General features: G+C 37.6%; 2 protein-coding genes across 9 annotated transcripts in view; one reads left to right on the top strand and one right to left on the bottom strand.

Moving 5' to 3' along the window:
- The window catches only part of TFB1M (transcription factor B1, mitochondrial), a 62971-nt gene that overhangs the window by 27822 nt on the left and 15434 nt on the right, over positions 1-19715 (top strand). For all 8 annotated transcript variants that reach the window (XR_008654836.2, XR_010119191.1, XR_010119189.1 and 5 more), the window contains one exon: positions 2447-2566. Coding sequence is in view for 4 of the 8 variants with exons in the window: in XM_055267852.2 (XP_055123827.1) it covers positions 2447-2566 (120 nt within the window). In the remaining 4 variants the exon portion in view is untranslated. The remainder of the gene's footprint in view (positions 1-2446; positions 2567-19715) is intronic.
- Positions 12374-16936, bottom strand: CLDN20 (claudin 20). The gene is made up of 2 exons (XM_055267899.2): positions 16849-16936; positions 12374-13428 (listed from the first exon to the last, which is right to left on the bottom strand). The coding sequence occupies exon 2, from the start codon at positions 13322-13324 to the stop codon at positions 12668-12670; it is 657 nt and encodes a 218-aa protein (XP_055123874.2). The 5' UTR covers positions 13325-13428; positions 16849-16936; the 3' UTR covers positions 12374-12667.

Here is a 19715-nt window from a genome sequence, read left to right as displayed (position 1 = left end):
CCCAGGATTGTTCCAGTAATCATTGGTGTTTGTAATGTTGCCCATGAATCATTCAGAAGAGGGTTAGAATGTCCTTTGAGCTCTTAAGAACACAGAGAAGCAAGATACATTTTAGAAAGATAAGCATCCCTAAATTTTTTTACTCACCACTCAGCTCTGTTCAATTTTAATATATTGCCATATTTTTTATATCTTTTTTAAAGAAATAAAATATTGTTGATATGTTTGGAGCCCTCTTCTATCCCCTTTCTTTCCCTCCTATGAGTTGTACTATCTTAAACTTCATCATCATTATTTCCATACATATTTTATCCTTGCACTGCAGATAAATACACCACACACACATACACACACACACACACTCAGAGAGAGAGTAAATGATAGGCGTAATCTTTTCAAGATTTTATACAAATAGCATTATACTGTACAAATTTTCTGTGACCGGATTATTTTTTATTCCATTTTGGGATTCAATCTCGTATTCCATTATCAAAATTATCACAGTCTATTTTTTCTTTCACCTGTTGATTTGTATTATTTTTTCATTTCTTGACATTACACATAATGCCATAATGAACATTTTTATACCTATCGCCTGTGTAAGTATGCATGCCGTGCTCTAGGATATGTTCTTAGAGACCTAAAGGGTCATGAGGTTTTACACAGCTTCAGCTCTACTGTGTATTACCAAATTATACTACAAATGCTTGTACAGATTTCCTCTCTCACTAGCAGTATCTGAAAGTTCCTGTAGCTGCAGATATTCTCCAGTATCAGGTTCGGTTAGGTTTTTTTTTTTAATTGTTCATTTCATGTGTATGAAATTATATCTGATGTTCTAATTTGCATATTCCTATGGTGGTGGAGCATAGTTTATATTATGGTTTATTTGGATTTCTCTTATGTGAGTTGCCTTATATATTCTGTTAGCTGTTTATCTTATGATTATTGATGTATAGGAATTTCATCTGTATTCTGAACACTAAGTTTCCAATACTTTCTCTTAGTCTGTGCCTTATAAACATTTATAATGTTCTTATTATACAGAAATTAAGAATTTTAGTAAAGTACAGTAGTTTTTGTTGTTGTTATTGAGGAGGGCGTCTTGCTGTGTTGCCCAGGCTGGTCTTGAACTCCTGGCGTCTGGCAGTCCTCGTGTTTTGGCTTCTCAAAGCACTGGAATTACAGGCATGAGCCACTGTTCCCAGCCAAGAGCAAAAAAAAAAAAAAAAAGACATATATATATATTTTGTCCCCAAAGCAGAGCTATATAAGAAAAGATATACATACATACATATATTTTAGAAAGATGTATATACATATATATATATGTGTGTGTGTGTGTGTGTGTGTATGTCTGTCTTTTCTTATATAGCCTTGCTTTTGCATCTTTAGGAAATTCTTCCCTACCACGGAGGTCATAGATATTTACTTATAAAAATTTTAAAGTTTTGCTTTTCACTTACTGTTAATTTGCTTAGAGTTTATTTTTGGTTATGGCATGAGATAAGGACCTACTGTTTTCTCCTATGGACATCTAATTATACCGGTGTCACTTATTGAATGATCCTTCCTTTTCTGTTAGCAGTTGCTACATCGCATCTATCGTGTTAAATGTCTGCATGTGCTTGGGTCTGTTTCTAAGGCATTTGTTTTATTGATCTGTCTGGGCCTGCATCAATTTTGATGTCTGGTAGGGTGAGCTCCCCTATCATTGTTGGTATTCTTCAGGAGTGTCCTGGCCATTCTTGGCCTTATATAAATTGTACATGGAATTTAATTTTAAATATATATATAATACATATGGAAATTAATTTTTTAAATCCTGTTGGACTTTTAATTGAAATTGCATTGCATTTATGAATTAATTTAAATATACCTAATTAATTGCAAAACAAAAATGTTTGAGTGCTTAAAAAATAAATTACTAGGTTTTTACAAAAATTATTTGTCAAGAACAGCCAATTCCCCAAGGGTTCTGAATACTCAAGGTTTTATTATATTAAGTGAATTTGAAAAGCACATCATTTAAAATGTTCATTCATATATTGGAGTGATTCAGAAAATTAAGTGATTAAGCATCTTTCATTTTTCATTATGCTTGCTAATTTCTTCATCAAGTATTTATCGATTGCTTGTTTTATGTAGGACCTTCTGCTATAGAATATAACAGTGGTTCGAAAATCTCAACAGCCAATGGTAGAGCAAATGTTCTTATTTTTGCAGTGCATTATATTTGACATAATTCACACTTCTTAGGTGTACCTCAGTTGATGTTGGAGGAAAATATTCCCCATGTTTGCTGTGTGTCATGTGTCAGATAGCCCACCCTTTTCAAATTTGCCTCATAAAGTCCACCTAGTGTTCAGAAATAATGGAATGTTGACTCTTTTTCATCTAATCAGGCTGGACTAATTTGCTAAAATTCATTTTTGTCTCTCGCTAGAGACTTGCGGCCAATACAGGAAGCAAACAGCGTAGTCGCCTCTCTGTTATGGCTCAGTACCTCTGCAATGTTCGACACATCTTTACAATTCCAGGACAAGCTTTTGTCCCCAAACCAGAGGTAAGTTTCTGCTTATTTGTTGTAGTATATCAGAATTAGGACATTTGTTCCCCTGAGGATGTGTCATAGGAAATAACCTCTAGGATCTAACATTTGTTTATGTGCAAACTGACACTATACTTTACTTCTCCTGAATAAGAACCACAAAAATCGTAGTATGAATAGCTAGTTCTTACTATAATTGTTCCCCTTAGATAGGGTGACTAAATGTTTAGGTTCATGCATGTTACCCTGGTGGCAGTATCATTCATCATCTATGTCTTCATGATGTTACTCTTGAAGTATCCCTGTACGGAAGGTAAGTTACACGGTCACCCAATATTTAAGAAAAGAAAGAAAATACTTTTGTGATTTCTGTTAGAGACTTCTAACTAAAGCTACATCAAACATTATTTACTTAACACTTTTTTGGGAGAACTTATTATGGTAGCATTATTTGTGGTAAATCATCTGTGGAAAAAACAGTTGGATATTAAACTAGGCTTTGACTATTATATGCTAGTTATGTGAGTAAGTGCTAGTTACAGAAACAGAGTTTCTCTGCCAAAAATTAAAATTAAAAAAACTGGTGTCTATTTTAGCAAAACCACTGCTTGGTGAGTTACTACAAGATGTGTACTATTAAAAACTCATCTTTTTCTTCAGTGAATGTATATTGAGCATTTACTGCTTGAAAATGGGGTTAGGTAGCAAGGGGAGTCAACAGGGATATGAACCTAATCTGATGCAGAGTCTGCCTTCAGGGAGTTCACACCGTCATGAGGAATAGAAATTTCTCACTGATCCCTAAAACTCTCAAATATAAGGTCTTGCAGAGTTTCCCTTGCATCATGTATCCTTCATAAATAACAAGAGATAGCATGGAAAAAAATGCAATATGTGACTATAGATTTAGATTTAGATTCTAGATTTAGAATGGAGACCCTAACCAATAGTGTTAGATCTACTTGTCTGTCTTGAAGATGCCTAAGCGATCTCCATGCTCTTTGCTGCCATCTTCATACTTTTTTGCCATTTGGCCAGTTAGCTGAGCGTTCAGGTGACTAGGAAGTCAGGCCATCTTCCGCTTACGTAACAGACATAAATGTCAGCTTTTTCTAAATCGAGCTCAGGGAGCTTGCTATCGGTGCCACCGCCCTTCAGCATCTCAGACTTCAGAGACATTGCGAATGACTTCTCCCAGAATAATTAGATCCAAGACAGAATTTGATGACTGGAGATATCTTATAGGTTATCTTTAAATTTATTTATTTTATTTTTTTATTCATTAATTTTATAATATTTATTGAGCTATTAGTATATTCTTTTTTTTTTATTATTATACTTTAGGTTTTAGGGTACATGTGCACAATGTGCAGGTTTGTTACATATGTATCCATGTGCCATGTTGTTTTGCTGCACCCATTAACTCGTCATTTAGCATTAGGTATATCTCCTAATGCTGTCCCTCCCCCCTCCCCCCACCCCACAACAGTCCCCGGAGTGTGATGTTCCCCTTCCTGTGTCCGTGAGTTCTCATTGTTCAATTCCCACCTATGAGTGAGAACATGCGGTGTTTGGTTTTTTGTCCTTGGGATAGTTTACTGAGAATGATGTTTTCCAGTTTCATCCATGTCCCTACAAAGGACATGAACTCATCATTTTTTATGGCTGCATAGTATTCCATGGTGTATATGTGCCACATTTTCTTAATCCAGTCTATCGTTGTTGGACATTTGGGTTGGTTCCAACTCTTTGCTATTGTGAATAGTGCCACAATAAACATACATGTGCATGTGTCTTTATAGCAGCATGATTTATAGTCCTTTGGGTATATACCCAGTAATGGGATGGCTGGGTCAAATGGTATTTCTAGTTCGAGATCCCTGAGGAATCGCCACACTGACTTCCACAATGGTTGAACTAGTTTACAGTCCCACCAACAGTGTAAAAGTGTTCCTATTTCTCCACATCCTCTCCAGCACCTGTTGTTTCCTGACTTTTTAATGATGGCCATTCTAACTGGTGTGAGATGGTATCTCATTGTGGTTTTGCTTTGCATTTCTCTGATGGCCAGTGATGATGAACATTTTTTCATGTGTTTTTTGGCTGCATAAATGTCTTCTTTTGAGAAGTGTCTGTTCATGTCCTTCGCCCGCTTTTTGATGGGGTTGTTTGTTTTTTTCTTGTAAATTTGTTTGAGTTCATTGTAGATTCTGGATATTAGCCCTTTGTCAGATGAGTAGGTTGCAAAAATTTTCTCCCATTCTGTAGGTTGCCTGTTCACTCTGATGGTAGTTTCTTTTGCTGTACAGAAGCTCTTTAGTTTGATTAGATCCCATTTGTCAATTTTGGCTTTTGTTGCCATTGCTTTTGGTGTTTTAGACATGAAGTCCTTGCCCATGCCTATGTCCTGAATGGTATTGCCTAGGTTTTCTTGTAGGATTTTAATGGTTTTAGGTCTAACATTTAAGTCTTTAATCCATCTTGAATTAATTTTTGTATAAGGTGTAAGGAAGGGATCCAGTTTCAGCTTTCTACATTTGTGCTTTCAGGGACTTTCTCTCCTAGTACAGGTGGCCATTATAATGAAAAAAATAAAAAAATAAAAAAACCAGTGACCATGTAGCTTGCTTTCTTCTTGTCATGCACATGTGTGTGCATATAACATTTTAAATAGCGTAAGACTCATTATATCAAAAACCAAGATTCTTACTCATAGGCCTCTATAGTTATGGTTATGACCATTATCCAGAATCTCCAGGCTATTTAAGTTTTACTAACGGGTTCTTAGGAAGATATTAGAATATTTTTAGTGGAAGCTTTCTAACTCTGTTTTAGTTACCTAGTTGAGATTATTTGATGGTGTTTCGAAGTTAGTATCCACTTTATCTTTGATTTAGGGGTAAGGTACATATGTAGTTTATCAATTAAAATTTACCTTCTCTGGGATTAAGGCCACAAGAAAATATTTATTATTTGGAAAAAAGCTAGCTATGTCTTTGATTCCTTTTTTTATTGAGGGATGTTTACATTTTGGCAAATTAAACATTTTCATAGCAATTTACTTCACATTTTTTATTATGTTGTAACTATTACATACAGGGGATTTATTTGTAATCCGGAAAAGCACTTATCAAGGACTTATAGGTGTGCACCACCACACCGGCTAGTTTTTGTATTTTTTCATAGTCACAGGATTTCGCCATATTGGCCAGGCTGGTCTTGAACTCATGGCCTCAAGTGACCTACCCACTTCAGCCTCCCAAAGTGCCAGGATTACAGGCTAAATTTTAGTTGTAAAAGAATTATCTGCTGCCCTGAAGTAGTTTTACCATATTAGGGCAAAGCAGAAATGTTCTGAAGAAAGCCAGAAAATATTTTGCTGATAGTTATATTGAGCAAATGTTTTAAAAATTCATTTTCTTGGGCTGGGCGCGGTGGCTCATGCCTGTAATCCCAGCACTTTGAGAGGCCGAGGCAGGTGGATCACGAGGTCAGGAGATAGAGACCATCCTGGCTAACATGGTGAAACCCTGTCTCTAATAAAAATACAAAAAATTAGCCAGGCATGGTGGCAGGTGCCTGTAGTCCCAGCTACTCGGGAGGCTGAGGCAGGAGAATGGCATGAACCCGGGAGGCGGAGTTTGCAGTGAGCCGAGATCACGCCACTGCACTCCAGCCTGGGTTACAGAGCGAGACTCCATGTAAAAAAAAAAAAAGAAAGAAAAAAATTTTCTCAAATAAGAAAGAGGAAGAGTTTTTACAGAGATGATAAACTACTAATTCAAGGCTAGTACTCTAACTAAACCTTCTGCATGCAAGAAGAGAAAGTCTTGGATGCACAAAATTGCAACACAAGGTAAAATAAGCTAAGTGCTCAAAATGGAGGTTGGGCAGGTTCCTGGGTGGTTCAGAGAGGGAGATTAATGCTCAGAAGAAATTTACTAACATTCATTACTTATTCTCAATCAAAACTCCAAGAATCAGATATAGAGAATTTCTTTTGTGATACAACGAGGGGCTTACTTACAACCACTTCTGGGATTTTTTCCTGTGAGAATCTGCTATCCCTTCTGTTTCTCAATCCTTTAACTAACTCAATCAAGCTTTAATGGCAGAACTTTCACTACCATTGAACTATTACAATCCTGTTCTGACTAGTTGAACTGAATTACTGCTGAACTTTACTCTTATTAAGCTCTCTAGCGTAGTTCCCAAAATTTGAACCCAAAATACTTTCTGTCTGCAAAACAGACAACCTCTGATGTTCTTAAAATTAGGCTAATTAATTGGTCTACTTTAGCGTATCTTAAACTATTAGAGTCTGTAGTATGTAGCTTTTAAGTTAGAATTTTTTTAATTTTGTGTTTTCATTTCACTGTTAATGAAATTATTTACATTTACAAGACAATGTCTTTTGCAATGCAAATTCAGAACCAAAATTGTTTTCACGACAGAATACAACCTGTTTCTTAAGTTTCTCAAGCTAGCTTTTCTCTATTAGCCTCTGTAGATCCCTGAGAATCCACATATTTCTGGGGTTCCGCGCTTAATCTTTTTTTTCAGCTAGTCTGCACATTTCTCAAGTTTGGGAAATACTGAGCTATTAGCTAGCTCCTCAAAATTCTGTCTTTTTTATGAATTATGGTGATAGGCTTCATAATCTAACATAGTTCATAAGGAGTGGACAGGCTTTTTAGTCCTCAACACTATTCTTTTTTTTTTCTCTTTTTTTTTGAGACAGAGTCTCACTCTGTCACCCAGGCTGGAGTGCAGTGGCACAATCTCGGCTCACTGCAACCTCCACCTTCTGGGTTCAAATGATTCTCCTGCCTCAGCCTTCCGAGTAGCTGGGATTACAGGCGCCCGCCATCATGCCCGGCCAATTTTTGTATTTTTAGTAGAGACAAGGTTTCACCATGTTGGCCAAGCTGGTCTCGAACTCCTGACCTCAGGTGATCCATCCGCCTCGGCCTCCCAAAGTGCTGGGATTACAGGCGTGAGCCACCACGCCCAGCCAGTTCTCAACACTATTCTCTCCTCTGACTTAGTAGAAAAATCATTTAGTTATATTATGAGAGTTGTAACAGGTTCTTTTTTATTGACACTAGTAGAGGCAGTAGACTTCCAAGTAAGCTAGACCTAGTGGAATTCCAGTACTGCTACTTTTGAGAGCTTGGTCAGGTTAATAGGCTGAGTTTACTACATCCAGATTTGGCCAATAATACCGCCCTTGAAGGACATTTGTGAGGAATAGAAATAATCAATGCAGAGTGCCTAATATGAGTATCTGGCAGTGAATGCTGCCAGTCAAAGTAGTTGTTATTGTTATGATATAAACAAATATTTATGGACTAAGTTGTAGTATTGTGATATAAAAGTAAGGATTGTAATTTTTAAGCTATATATAGAATTTATATTTAATTTTACCTGTTTGGAAGTGTGGTATATAGAACAAGTTACCTCAAACATGGTACAAATTTAAAGCATAAATAGTGTTCATTAAATGGTTGATGAATTAATGATATATCCATGACATATAAAGAAAAGATTGGAACTTGAGGCATCCACTCTTGACCTTTGAAGAGCATTTTAGAGGCTTCCAACCCTGCTTGTTCACAGCTATTGAGGCCTTGACCTCTGTGGGAGATAGTCCTGAGTTTGGTGGGTGGATGGGTCCACAGAAGAGACAGCTGTTTTTCATGCTTTTGTGTTTTTTGAAATCTGACATCAAGGATGTTATTTCTGCTGTATATTTACCTTGTATTCAAGAATCATTTTTATATAAGGTCAGAACACTAGTATTTTCCTGCTTAACTAAGACTCTTCTGTCTTTGGTTTGTATTCTCCTCCTAGAATCAGATTGAGATGGGATTTTCATAAAGGCGATGTATTGACAAGGGCCCTCAGGAGAAGGGGCGTGAGGGTAGTGGGAAAGGGCAGGGGAAGACCTAAGTAAGCATATTGTTCCTCCTGGAGGAGCTTCAGCCTAGAACCACGGCGGGAGGAGGAGCTGTGTAGCACAAATTGCCTCACGCGTCTGTGTTCTCTTGAGGCAAGGGACCGGCTTATTGGAACCTGTGCCAGCCAGTCTTTGCAGGGAGCAGTGGGGCAGTCACTTCCCAGTAGAGGCAGCTCCATCTGTGGGAGCCATTAGCACCCATCAGTGCCAGCAGCTGGGGGATGGCTGCCCTGGCCCAGTGGAAGGAGCTTGGCCAAGACACAGCATCCTGTCTAGCTTCCTACCAGTAGACAAAGCTGTAAGATTACTTACATGGCCACCTCTCTGCCGCAGTTGCTTGGAAGTTCTAAACTAAGTTTCATGTTTAATTGCTTTAGCATGCTTCAACCAGGAACATTTAATAGCATTTTTTCTCTCTTCTTTTTGTTTGTAACTTTAGTCTTTCATCTTTATCAGTTGTTTTTATACTTATTATACCTGCAATTTTATACGTTGCCTCAAATTCTTTTTTAAAGCCCTTGAGTCCAAAATAAAAATAAATATAAACCAAAAGCCATTTTTATAATTAAAGTAGTACCAGAGTCATCCTCCTTAAAAATCAGGTAAAATACATGTTGAATAGAGATAAGAGTATTTGCTATTACAATTTTAATTCAGTACTAGGCATGCTTCCATAAACTGCTCAAGAATAAATGGTAAGTATTCTAAATCCAAAGAGGGAAAAAACAAAATTGCATTTTTGCAGACAATACTTTTATGTATGTGTAAAATGCAATGAAATTAATACAAAAGTAACTGGAGATGATGATAATAATGTGATAGTGTTCTGCAGAATTATAGGCTAGGCTAAAAATCCTCAAAAGTCAAGTAAGTTAGTATTTGCTACAGTCACGTAGCTGACAATATAGTGATGAAAGACATATGAGAAAACATTGTCCACGTCCAAAACTGAACTTCTGTCTAACTACCCTAGGCCTGCCCTCCCCGTACCTCTTATTCACTATGCTGACTAATGACATCATCCGCCCAGGTCATCCAAGCCTAAACCTTGGAGGTCATCTTAAGCACCACTTCCCCAGACCTTTACAACTGCTGACCCTCAGAACTAGTCAGTCATTAACCAGCTTCTGACATTATCTAAATTTCTCCCAGACCCATCCCAATTTCGTACCCAATTCTTCTGACTTAATTTAAGTCTATCATTTTTGTCAGAATTACTAGATGAATTCTTCAGTCATATGTATAGATATACACATGCTCCACAGGTTAAAAAAAAAAAGTATGATATTTTTGGTCTTTTGGGTTTTGTTTTGGTAACTTTTTATCAATGAAAAATGAATAAGTATATTCGACAAATTAGACTATGATTTCTCAAACTCAGAACTGTTGACATTTGGGGCCAGATAATTCTTTGTTGCCAGAGTCTGTCCTGTGCATTGTAAGATACATAAAGGCATCCCTGGCCTCTTCCTACTAGATTCCAGTAGCACTACCTCAGTTGAGATAACCAAAAATGTGTCCCAGCATTGCCAGATGTCCCCTGCAGGCTAAACTCACCCTAGGGAAAGCCACTGGATTAGACAAAGAACCATTGAGTAGCACTAGTCATATGCTTTCTGTGCACCAACTGCTTTCTATGTATCATCTCATTTAATCCCCACAAGAACTCTGTGGGCAGATGCCATTCTTAAGCAAACCAAGACCATAGTTAAGTAACGCATGCTGTGTAACTATGCACCCACACCAGGGCTTGCAACCAGGTGGTTTGACTCCAGAACCTGAGTCCCTCAGGTTGGAACCATCTCCCCACTTACTAGTTGTGTGACCTTGGGCAAGTTAGGGAACTTGTGTCACCTCTGTCTCCCTCAGTGTCCTGTAAGATCCTGAGAATAGTGCCTACCTGGTAGAGCTGTTAGGTTTAAGCCAGTAGGCAAAGGATTTAGACCAGGACTGGCATGTGTTAGGAAGCACTTGCCATGACATGTCACTGAGAATGCAGAGGTAAAAATGACACCACACCTCCCAGTCTAGTTGGAGATGCAATCATGTAAACTCATAATTTCATGACTTCTTAAATAGAGTGTTTTTACACAGTACACATTACTTAAGTCTTGGTGTGCTCATGTGAGCTATTGTGAGGATTAAATGAGAGCATTTATTAAATTCATAGTTTGTTAAATAGAGCATTTTCTGCGAGCGCAGATGCGGGCTTGAACTTCTAGGCTGTCAGGATTGAGTTTACAGGAGAGGTCCATGTGAAACCTAAAGGGTGAGCAGGAGCTTTGGTAGCGAGGGAGTGAGGCTGGGAGGGGTGCAGGTGGAGGAATGAACGCAGCAGGATAGGAATTCCTGTAGAAATAGAGAGACTTCACATCATTTATTGCAGGATTGCCACTCCAAACAATACATTGGGACATTATTTCATATAAAATGGCTGGTTTTCTGAGAGTTTGAAACATTCCTGTTTCTACTTAGGAAGAAAATATTCCAGAGCTAAATAAAAATTATTTTTTGAAGTATATATAGAATGATATAGCAGATATAAAGAGAACTTTTACTATAGGACTAAAGGCTACATAGACTATATAAACCCAGCCACATTCAGCAAAGTGAGAGAACTATTAATGGGGTCAAAGCAGTTCTAGCACATTAATTTGCATGAAATCATTCTTTGTGTCAGAATTCTTTTTAATATGACACTTGTGTATAAAATAACATTTTGACCACTCAAAAGGAATACATACTTTAAACAATCATTTAACCTTCTGCAAAATGATCCCCTTCCTAATTCCCGTATGTGATAATACCTTTTTGTTTTAGCTATTCCATTAATAGCTAACGACAATGCTGCAGAAGAGAATGTCTACACAGTAAAATAGGTATAAGATATGTTAGTCTATTTCTGTATGCACAAATGAAAGTTATTTATTTACATAAAAGATACTCTTCCCACTTCCTGAGTTATTAATGTACAAAGAAATAGTCTTTTTTCCCCCTTTACCATTGAATCATTGACAATGACTAAGCTTCAATTAACAAATAAATTGTTAGAAACAATAGTGGATAAACTATTCTAACAAATAGTTTCTAACAAATAAGTTGTTAGAAACAGTAGTTTCCTACATTTTTATTTACTTGCTAAAATATTTGAATCACATATCATAATTTACATTTTAAAAGCATTCTTTAAAGTATATTTTGACATTCATTAATTGAAACAGCTTATTTGTAAGAATGTTTTTGTTAACATGAATGAAATTTGAGAGAAAAAGTGACAACTTAAAGGTAACTTTTATCATCCAAATATGAATAAATGAGAGAGGAAGTGGGATGGTAGTAAATCCAGAATGTTATAGGATAAATGAACTTAATCCGTGGAGAATCCTTTTGCTAGAAGCAGAAGAAGGGAGTTCTTAAACATTTTAAAACAAACTTTTGTTCTTATCACTTAGCTTGTACTTAATGCTTTAGGAGTCCTAGAGATTTTAGTTTGGTTTGGCTTTGCTTTACTGTGGTAGCATTTACCAGTTTCTTCAGTTCTGCCTAATCTTAGTTTGCATATAATATTGTCAGCTCTTACAAATATATGTAAATAGTTTTCTAAAATGAAAAAGAAATGGGCTGGTCACAGGAGGTGGGGACTTGGGATGGATGGTTTTAGCAGCATCTGAATGGAGTAGGCAGCTCTTGTATTCCTAATGTACTTTCACACACTGTAGCTTTAAAACAGAAGCAAGTTGCTGTGTTGTTGCCAACCAGATAGCAAAGTGGATAATATTCTTGGTTAACACCAGGGCAAGGTACTTTTTATACTTGGCAGTTTAGTTCTTTTATAAAATCCAGTTTGAAAGGTATATCAGCAAATTATCTTAAAAAAGAAAAAGTTATCAATTAATTGCCTTATGAATGTAATCAGAACCTCTTTCAATTATAAATCTTTAAGTAAAACATGGAAACAATAATGGAAAAAATAAAGAACTCTTCAGACAGATGTAATTGTATATGATAGTTTTATTGGCATTTTAAACTACCTTGTAGTTGTTATTTTACATTCTGCTTTCTTTGTAGGGAAAGTTAAGCATAATTCTGATTTTTTTTTAATCTGAAAGTCCCATTTGGCACCCAAAAGTTCCATTTCATATGCATTACTCAGTTATTTACACATAATCCTTCAGATTGTGTGTGGAATTGTTCTCGAGCTGTGTGTTAGAGATAGGCTGCGTGGGTGGGTCGAGCGTAGCTTCTGGATTCCTTTTTATACAGGAGGTGCAGAAGATCATGCCAGAGATAAACAACAGCATTGCGGAAATGAATCCGATATAGATAGCTCCTCCAGGTTCATGTTTGTTGCTTTCTGGAACTGTTAGATCCAGAAAGTTTGCTATGATCTCCTTTGTGTACCACACTGTCGGGATTAAACTAGAGATTCCTGCAGACATGAAACAGACTCCTCCAGCAAAGGAAGCATGGCTCTTGGTTTCTCTGTCCCCTCCTAAGCGAGTACATTTCATTCCTACTGAGGAAGCGCAGATCCCCAAAGCAGACAGAACACACGCCAGGACCATGGTGGCTCTCGCAGCCTGCACGTGGATGGGGAGGGACAGAATGGAGTGTTTCAGGGCACAGCTGAACATCCCGGTGCTGTACCACGTACAGTCCATCCAGAGCCCGTGCAGCTGCACAATGGCTGTTATGATGTTGGAGCCCACATCCACATTCACCTTCCAGTTGGGCAGCAGAGTGGCTGTGAGTACTCCAGAGACCCCAGATAAGGCCAGGATGAAAGCAAGGAGCTGGAGTCCTGCTGAGGCCATGATGTTACTGTTAAGTCTGTCCTCTTAGAAAATCCTGATGCTTAACAATGATGCCTGTCAGAATTCTATCTATTTCTGTGCAGTAGAGAACCAAATAACAAAGCCTAAGGAAAGAAGGCAAAATCAGGATTGAGGGAAAGAAAGTAAGTAAACAAAAGGCTTCCCTTTAGAGTAGGAGCCAAGAACACACCTGAGTACCCCCCTACTCCAGCCCCCAAGCAGATGAGGATGCTGTAGGCCCGAGGAGAAAAGCTCCCACCAGGCCTTGAAGACTGGTCTGAGTGATATGCATGGGTCGTGTTGATACAGGGCATAAAGAAAGCAGTTGCCCACTTAATTCTTTTTAAAACTCAACATATACTGAAACTGTAGCGTGGATGTGTACCTTGTTAGGAGATTTAGACATTTGAATTCCAGCTATAGTATCTGATGAAGAATTTTAATAGCATTATAGGTTTTTCAAATGATTTTATTTTATTTATTTATTTTTTTTGAGACGGAGTCTCACTCTGTCACCCAGGCTGGAGTGCAGTGGCACGATCTCAGCTCACTGTAAGCTCTGCCTCCCAGGTTCACGCCATTCTCCTGCCTCAGCCTCCCGAGTAGCTGGGACTACAGGCGCCCGCCACCATGCCTGGCTAATTTTTTTTTTTTTTTGTATTTTTAGTAGAGACGGGGTTTCACTGTGTTAGCCAGGATGGTCTCGATCTCCTGACCTCGTGATCCACCCACCTCAGCCTCCCAAAGTGCTGGGATTACAGGCATGAGCCACTGTGCCCGGCCCAAATGATTTTATTTTTAATGAAAATACTCAGTAGGTAATAAGGAAGAAAATAAATTCAGGCCACCTTTTAAAGATGGTTTATAAATACATTTTAGAAAAGTGTTTAAGAAGTGGCTTTCATAAACAGATCTTTATGACACACCCACAGTGCCAGGCACATAGCCCAAGTGAACCATTTGAGGAGGAAGGACAGTAGCAGAAAGAAGTCTAAGTCACTGGCATAGTTATCCCTAAGTTCTAGTTAATACCTGTTTGCAAAATCCTGACTGAGGTTAGTACTTGTTTTACTTCAGGTGCCTAGTACTCAAAACAATTAAGCCACTGTTTTTTGTATATAAGAACATGAGGTCCTTTCTAACTGGGACCAGAATCATTTCCTGGCCCAAGTGAAGCCAGCTGTTCTGAACAATTCAGAAGTAGTGATGGCAGATCTCAAAAATACATACCAGAAATGACCACATCATTAGTTGTATGTGAAAGGATACCAGAAATAAATTAACCCTTTATTTTCTTTGTTTATTTTTAAGAGGAAGGAAAACACTACACCTACTTTGTGGCTTGGCTGTGTTTTAAGAAACAAAAAGGCTTTCGATGCCGTCTTTCTATACCTGTTCCCCCATCTAGCCCATCTGGCACTGCTTATTGCCTTATTTGAGAAAAATATAATGGTTTCTGAAATACTGCAGTACTGACTTTCTTTGTCATTCTGAATTAATTTTGAATGGTATGCTAAAGTGGCTCTATCGTGATTCATATGTATTTTACAAAAGGTGATACAGGCTCTTGAGTCAAAAACACCTGGGCCAGTTCTTAGCTTTATACCTCTCTGTGCCTCAGTATCCTCTTCTGGAAAATGGGGAGAATTGGAATACTTCTTTCATAGGGTTAAATAAGTTAATACATTTTAAGGGCTTAGAACAATATTTAAGCCACAGAAAGTCCTCAGTAATTTAAAATTGACATCATTATTAGTATTTTTATTTCTTGCGTATTGTGATAATTGATGTTTAAAATTATTTGGATCTTTTCCCTTTTTCTCTTCCTTCCTTGGGCTGATTTATTTTCATAGAATCTTGGAGCTGAAAGAAACCTCAGACAGACAATCTCAAGCATCCTTGTTTTTTCAGATCAGGATGTTCAGATAGGATATCACCCCATGCCATACAGTCTTCGGCAGCCAACCTGCAGTGTCCAGATCTCTCTCCACCCCTCCTACCTCACGGGATCATCCCGCATCCTTTCCCCTTTTACCACAACACTTCCTGCTGAAATTCTTTCTCCCCCTGTGTGTTTCCCATGGGAACCAGGGAAAACACTACATCTGGAGGCAAAAAGCACCATTAACTGTCTACTTCACCCACTCCCCTCCCCACCAGGGAAAAAAAGGACTGTAGAGGATGTTAATAGGGCACATGGCTCAGCTTCTGATGACTCAGCAAGGAGATTGACGCCTGGCTTTGGTTAAATATTTGAAATAGTACTAATCCATTGCCTATATTTAAAGTACAAACTTTGCATAGCTACAAACATTGATTCTCTAAGACGTTAGATCCTGGACTATCTGGATTGTGCTGTTCTGTTTTTGTTCATAATCCGAAAATGTAAATCTTACCATTTTAGAAAAGGATTTCCCTAGGATTTTAAGTTCTTAAGAGTCAGACTTATCTGTAAACATCAGTGTGCCTAGGATTCGCCTGCTATCATACAGTTTGTTTCTTTTCTGTTTTCCAGACTTAGACCAAAATAGAACAAAAGTTAAAGTTTCTGGAAAAAAAATCAAGCACATGTTTACAGTTTTATAATAGCTGTTTTCAAGTTTAGGTTTTAGCATTTCGGACTCCAGCCAGCTTGCTAAATTACTGCCTCTGGACCATTTTCAGCTTAGGGATTCTTCAAGTGTGGGGTTGCTGGAACATTTTCTAACAGCATCTACTTGCTCACTTTTCTCTCTCCCTCTCTCTTTCTTTCTGCTTTGACTGAATAACCTTCGTTGTCAACCTATGTTCAGCTTACCAATTATAATCCTTTTCTTCCCATTAACCGATACATTTTATAACTTTCAGCATATTTCAGACATGAAGACAGTTTGTTCATCATGATTAACAAGTACTGGCAGTGATCAATTACAGACAGCCAAAATCAGTGTAAACAATATGACATTGCATTTAATTAGCATAGTGCTTGCTTACTGTTGAATATTGGATTCAGATGCTTTTTTTTCTGCAAAGAGAACTTATGTAGAAAGAATTTGTTCTCCAAATGAAGGTCACTTTCTGCTCATACAAATATACTGGCATTTTAGCTGTATTGCAATTTACCCTCCAGCCACAAGCATAATACCGTTTGTGGCCCGTTCTCTCAAAATTTCTATCTTGTAGAGAATAAAGACACTTTGTTCCAGCGGCTGTGGTGGTGGTAGAGAAATACTGTGAAGGCAAGCAGAAGCAGAGGGGTGGGGTCGCATGTAAACACTTACATGGTCTACAGTGAAAATTCTCTCATGGTCCCAAAACACAGTGCACACAGAACAGAACCCAAGCACGTTCAGTGTATGAACTATTCACCAACAGAAAGTCTATTGTAGATGTTACTAAAATGTAAAGTCAGCTTTCCAGACAAGATTTATTTGTATCAAAAATAATATTTAAAAGCAGATTTACTACTTATAATTCAAACTAAATAATACCGAAAGATCTATTCTTAGATCTCTAAGCATTAAGACATGTTTTATTTACCATACCTTTTGTCAGTAGCCTTCACTGTCTTAACTCCTTTGGTCAGTTGTCTTCAAATTAACCTCAGTTAGTTATGGTGAAGAAAAACCATATACGTGAGGCTTATTTCAGAAATTCTGGATATGTTTATAAAGCTCCAGTAAGTTAACTTGAAAAAAGCAAATAAAGGACAACGTAGAAATCTGAGATGTAAAAACTGCTGATAGTGTTAGAAGATAAATACCAGGTTCTCCATCTCATTTTTTGAGATGTGGGAGAATTAAGAAAGGAGAGGCGGGGAAGGGAGGGAGTTGTTGTTACAACAGGATTTGTTGAAACCTGAAAGCTAAAAATGCTTTTGTGTCACTGTGTACAGAGGAGGAATTATTTGGGTGCTCACAAAAAGGCCTTCTTTTCTTTTAATATTATGTTTTAGTCACATAGTTATAATTTATTTTTGAAATTTTCTCTATGTTGAAAGATATAATGTATTATTTTATGTCCTCAGTTCAAGAATGTGGTCTGGAATATTTTTAACTATGTCGTGCTTTGCAAATGAGAGTTGAGACTCCCTTTTTTCCCTGGTATTCTTGACCTGTCTGGAACCTGAATTCATAAAATTGTTAACTTTCAAAATAATCATTCAGAAGAAAGATTTTTAACATATGTATTTTTTTCAATAATAAAAAAAAAAACCCAGCAACAACTTTTGACTAGAATCTGATCACTAAACCTACAGGTATTTTTGTGTGTGTAGTGCCCTGAGTTTTCTTGTTATTGCTTACACTTAGATTTGTGGAGTATAACTATAGAGATTCAGGAAATGTTATGAATAAATTACCCAAAATGATGTGATGAGACACATCAGATAAGACTATGATCAGATACTGAGGTTGTAGCCCATGAATAATGGTACAGATGGATTTCACTGCCATCCTTTTGGGTTCTCATTTTTTTCTTCCTCAGTAAGTTTTATTCTACAAGCTATAAATGCATAGCCATTATACAGAAAGAAGATAATTTTATTATTGGATTTTTAAATTTAACAACTGTTAATAACCATGTTAGACTTTAATCATTTCTTTAAAAGTAGTAAATAAACAAACACGTTTCAGTTATCTGGATTTTTTGGTTTTGTTTGTTTTAATCCTAAGTTTGGCATTTAGCAAGATAAAGTTTTCCTCTTTTTTAAATCTAACATCTGTGGGTTTGCTTTTCAGCCATAGTATTGATTACATGTTAAGTCTTAACTCTCTAAGTCATTGTAAGCTTTATGTGTACTGACTTTGTTCTTTTATTTTATTTCATGAGAAATATAAACAATTCAGTGCATAAATAAATGCTGGAAGAAGTTGAGTTGAATTGCAGACACTAATAGTCACAGCAGTGTCATTAGTGCTGCATCAGAAGACACCTTACCAGGGCCCTCCAGCATCCTGGCTTGTTTTGCTGGTCGCCATGGTTGTTAGTGCAGACATAAGCTTTGTGAGGCTGACTGATGGCGGGTGGAGGGACCTGGCTGCTCCCCACTCTAACCTCTAGCATAAGGAAGCTCGCTGGAGGATAAATGGGTTAAGCATGCTTTAATGTACATTTCTATTCTCAAAACATTTTTATTATGTTTTTGCCTTGATGAAAACAATAATCCTGTAAAATATTAATTGCCTGCTTTAGAAGGAAAATCTTCTGAAATGGTAGCAGCTTTCATTAGCTATAGACCTTTAATTAAGGCAGAGTTTTTTATATAAAAAAAGGAGCTAGGAAAGTAGAAGTGTAAATAGAAATATAGTTTATCAACATTACTATCTACTTCTGATGTGGACATTAAAGGGATGTTAATCTTTTAAGTCCAGAGACTCTCCTAGGTAAGTCTTATGACCCCTCGGCTTAAATCTCTTGCCCAGCGCTCTCCCCTGAACTCCCAAGTTGTGTTTCTGTCTGCTGACTTGGCGTCACTGATGGATAGCTCAGACCTCTCATGGCACAAAACTGAATTCCTGACCATCACCAAACTGTTCTCCCCCTGGTTTTCCCAGGTTCATTAATGGCAAATCCTTCCATCCATTTGGCCAGCCTGAGATCTTAAAAGTCATCCCTGATTCCATACCCAACATCCCCTGAGTCAACAAGTTGTTTTGTTTCTGACTTCAGACTAGAACAAGAATCTTCCACCTCTGAGCCCCTCTTGTCTTTCCACTGTGACACAAGACCTCTGAGGTAGAAGGTCAGCCCCACAGGGCAAGGACTTCTCTCTGTTTTGTTCATCACTGATTCTCCTGTGCCGGGAGCAGTGCCTGGCACATAGTAGGGATACAATAAATATTTCCTCAATGAATGAATTCAGAAACTGACTTTAAGTATATAATGTTAAACTATAAATTGCACTTGAATGATTAAAAATGCAATTTTATTTCTAAACAGGGCTAGAATTTTAAGTAATTTTGAAACTCTAGTTTGTCATCTTGCTAATAATAATATCTACCATTTATAACCTGCTTTCCATATGCCAGATACTGTTTAAGGTGCTATAATACTTAATTCTCAAGACAAACCTACGAGATAAGAAGAATTTTATAGATAAGAAAACTGGCCGGGCGTGGTGGCTCACACCTGTAATCCCAACACTTTGGGAGGCTGAGGCAGGCGGATCACCTGAGGTCAGGAATTCAAGAGCAGCCTGGCCAACATGGTGAAACCTTGTCTCTACTAAAAATACAAAAATTAGCCAGCCATGGTGGCACACGCCATTAGTCCCAGCTACTCAGGAGGCTGAGGCAGGAGAATCGCTTGAACCCAGCAGACGGAAGTTGCAGTGAGCCAAGATTGTGTCATAGCACTCCAGCCTGGGCAACAAAGCGAGACTCCGTCTCAAAAAAAAAAGAAAAGAAACCTA

The sequence above is a fragment of the Symphalangus syndactylus genome, chromosome 2, assembly GCF_028878055.3.
Source record: "Symphalangus syndactylus isolate Jambi chromosome 2, NHGRI_mSymSyn1-v2.1_pri, whole genome shotgun sequence".
NCBI classification, from domain to species: Eukaryota; Metazoa; Chordata; class Mammalia; order Primates; family Hylobatidae; genus Symphalangus; species Symphalangus syndactylus.
This window is presented reverse-complemented; position numbering and strand designations above follow the sequence as displayed.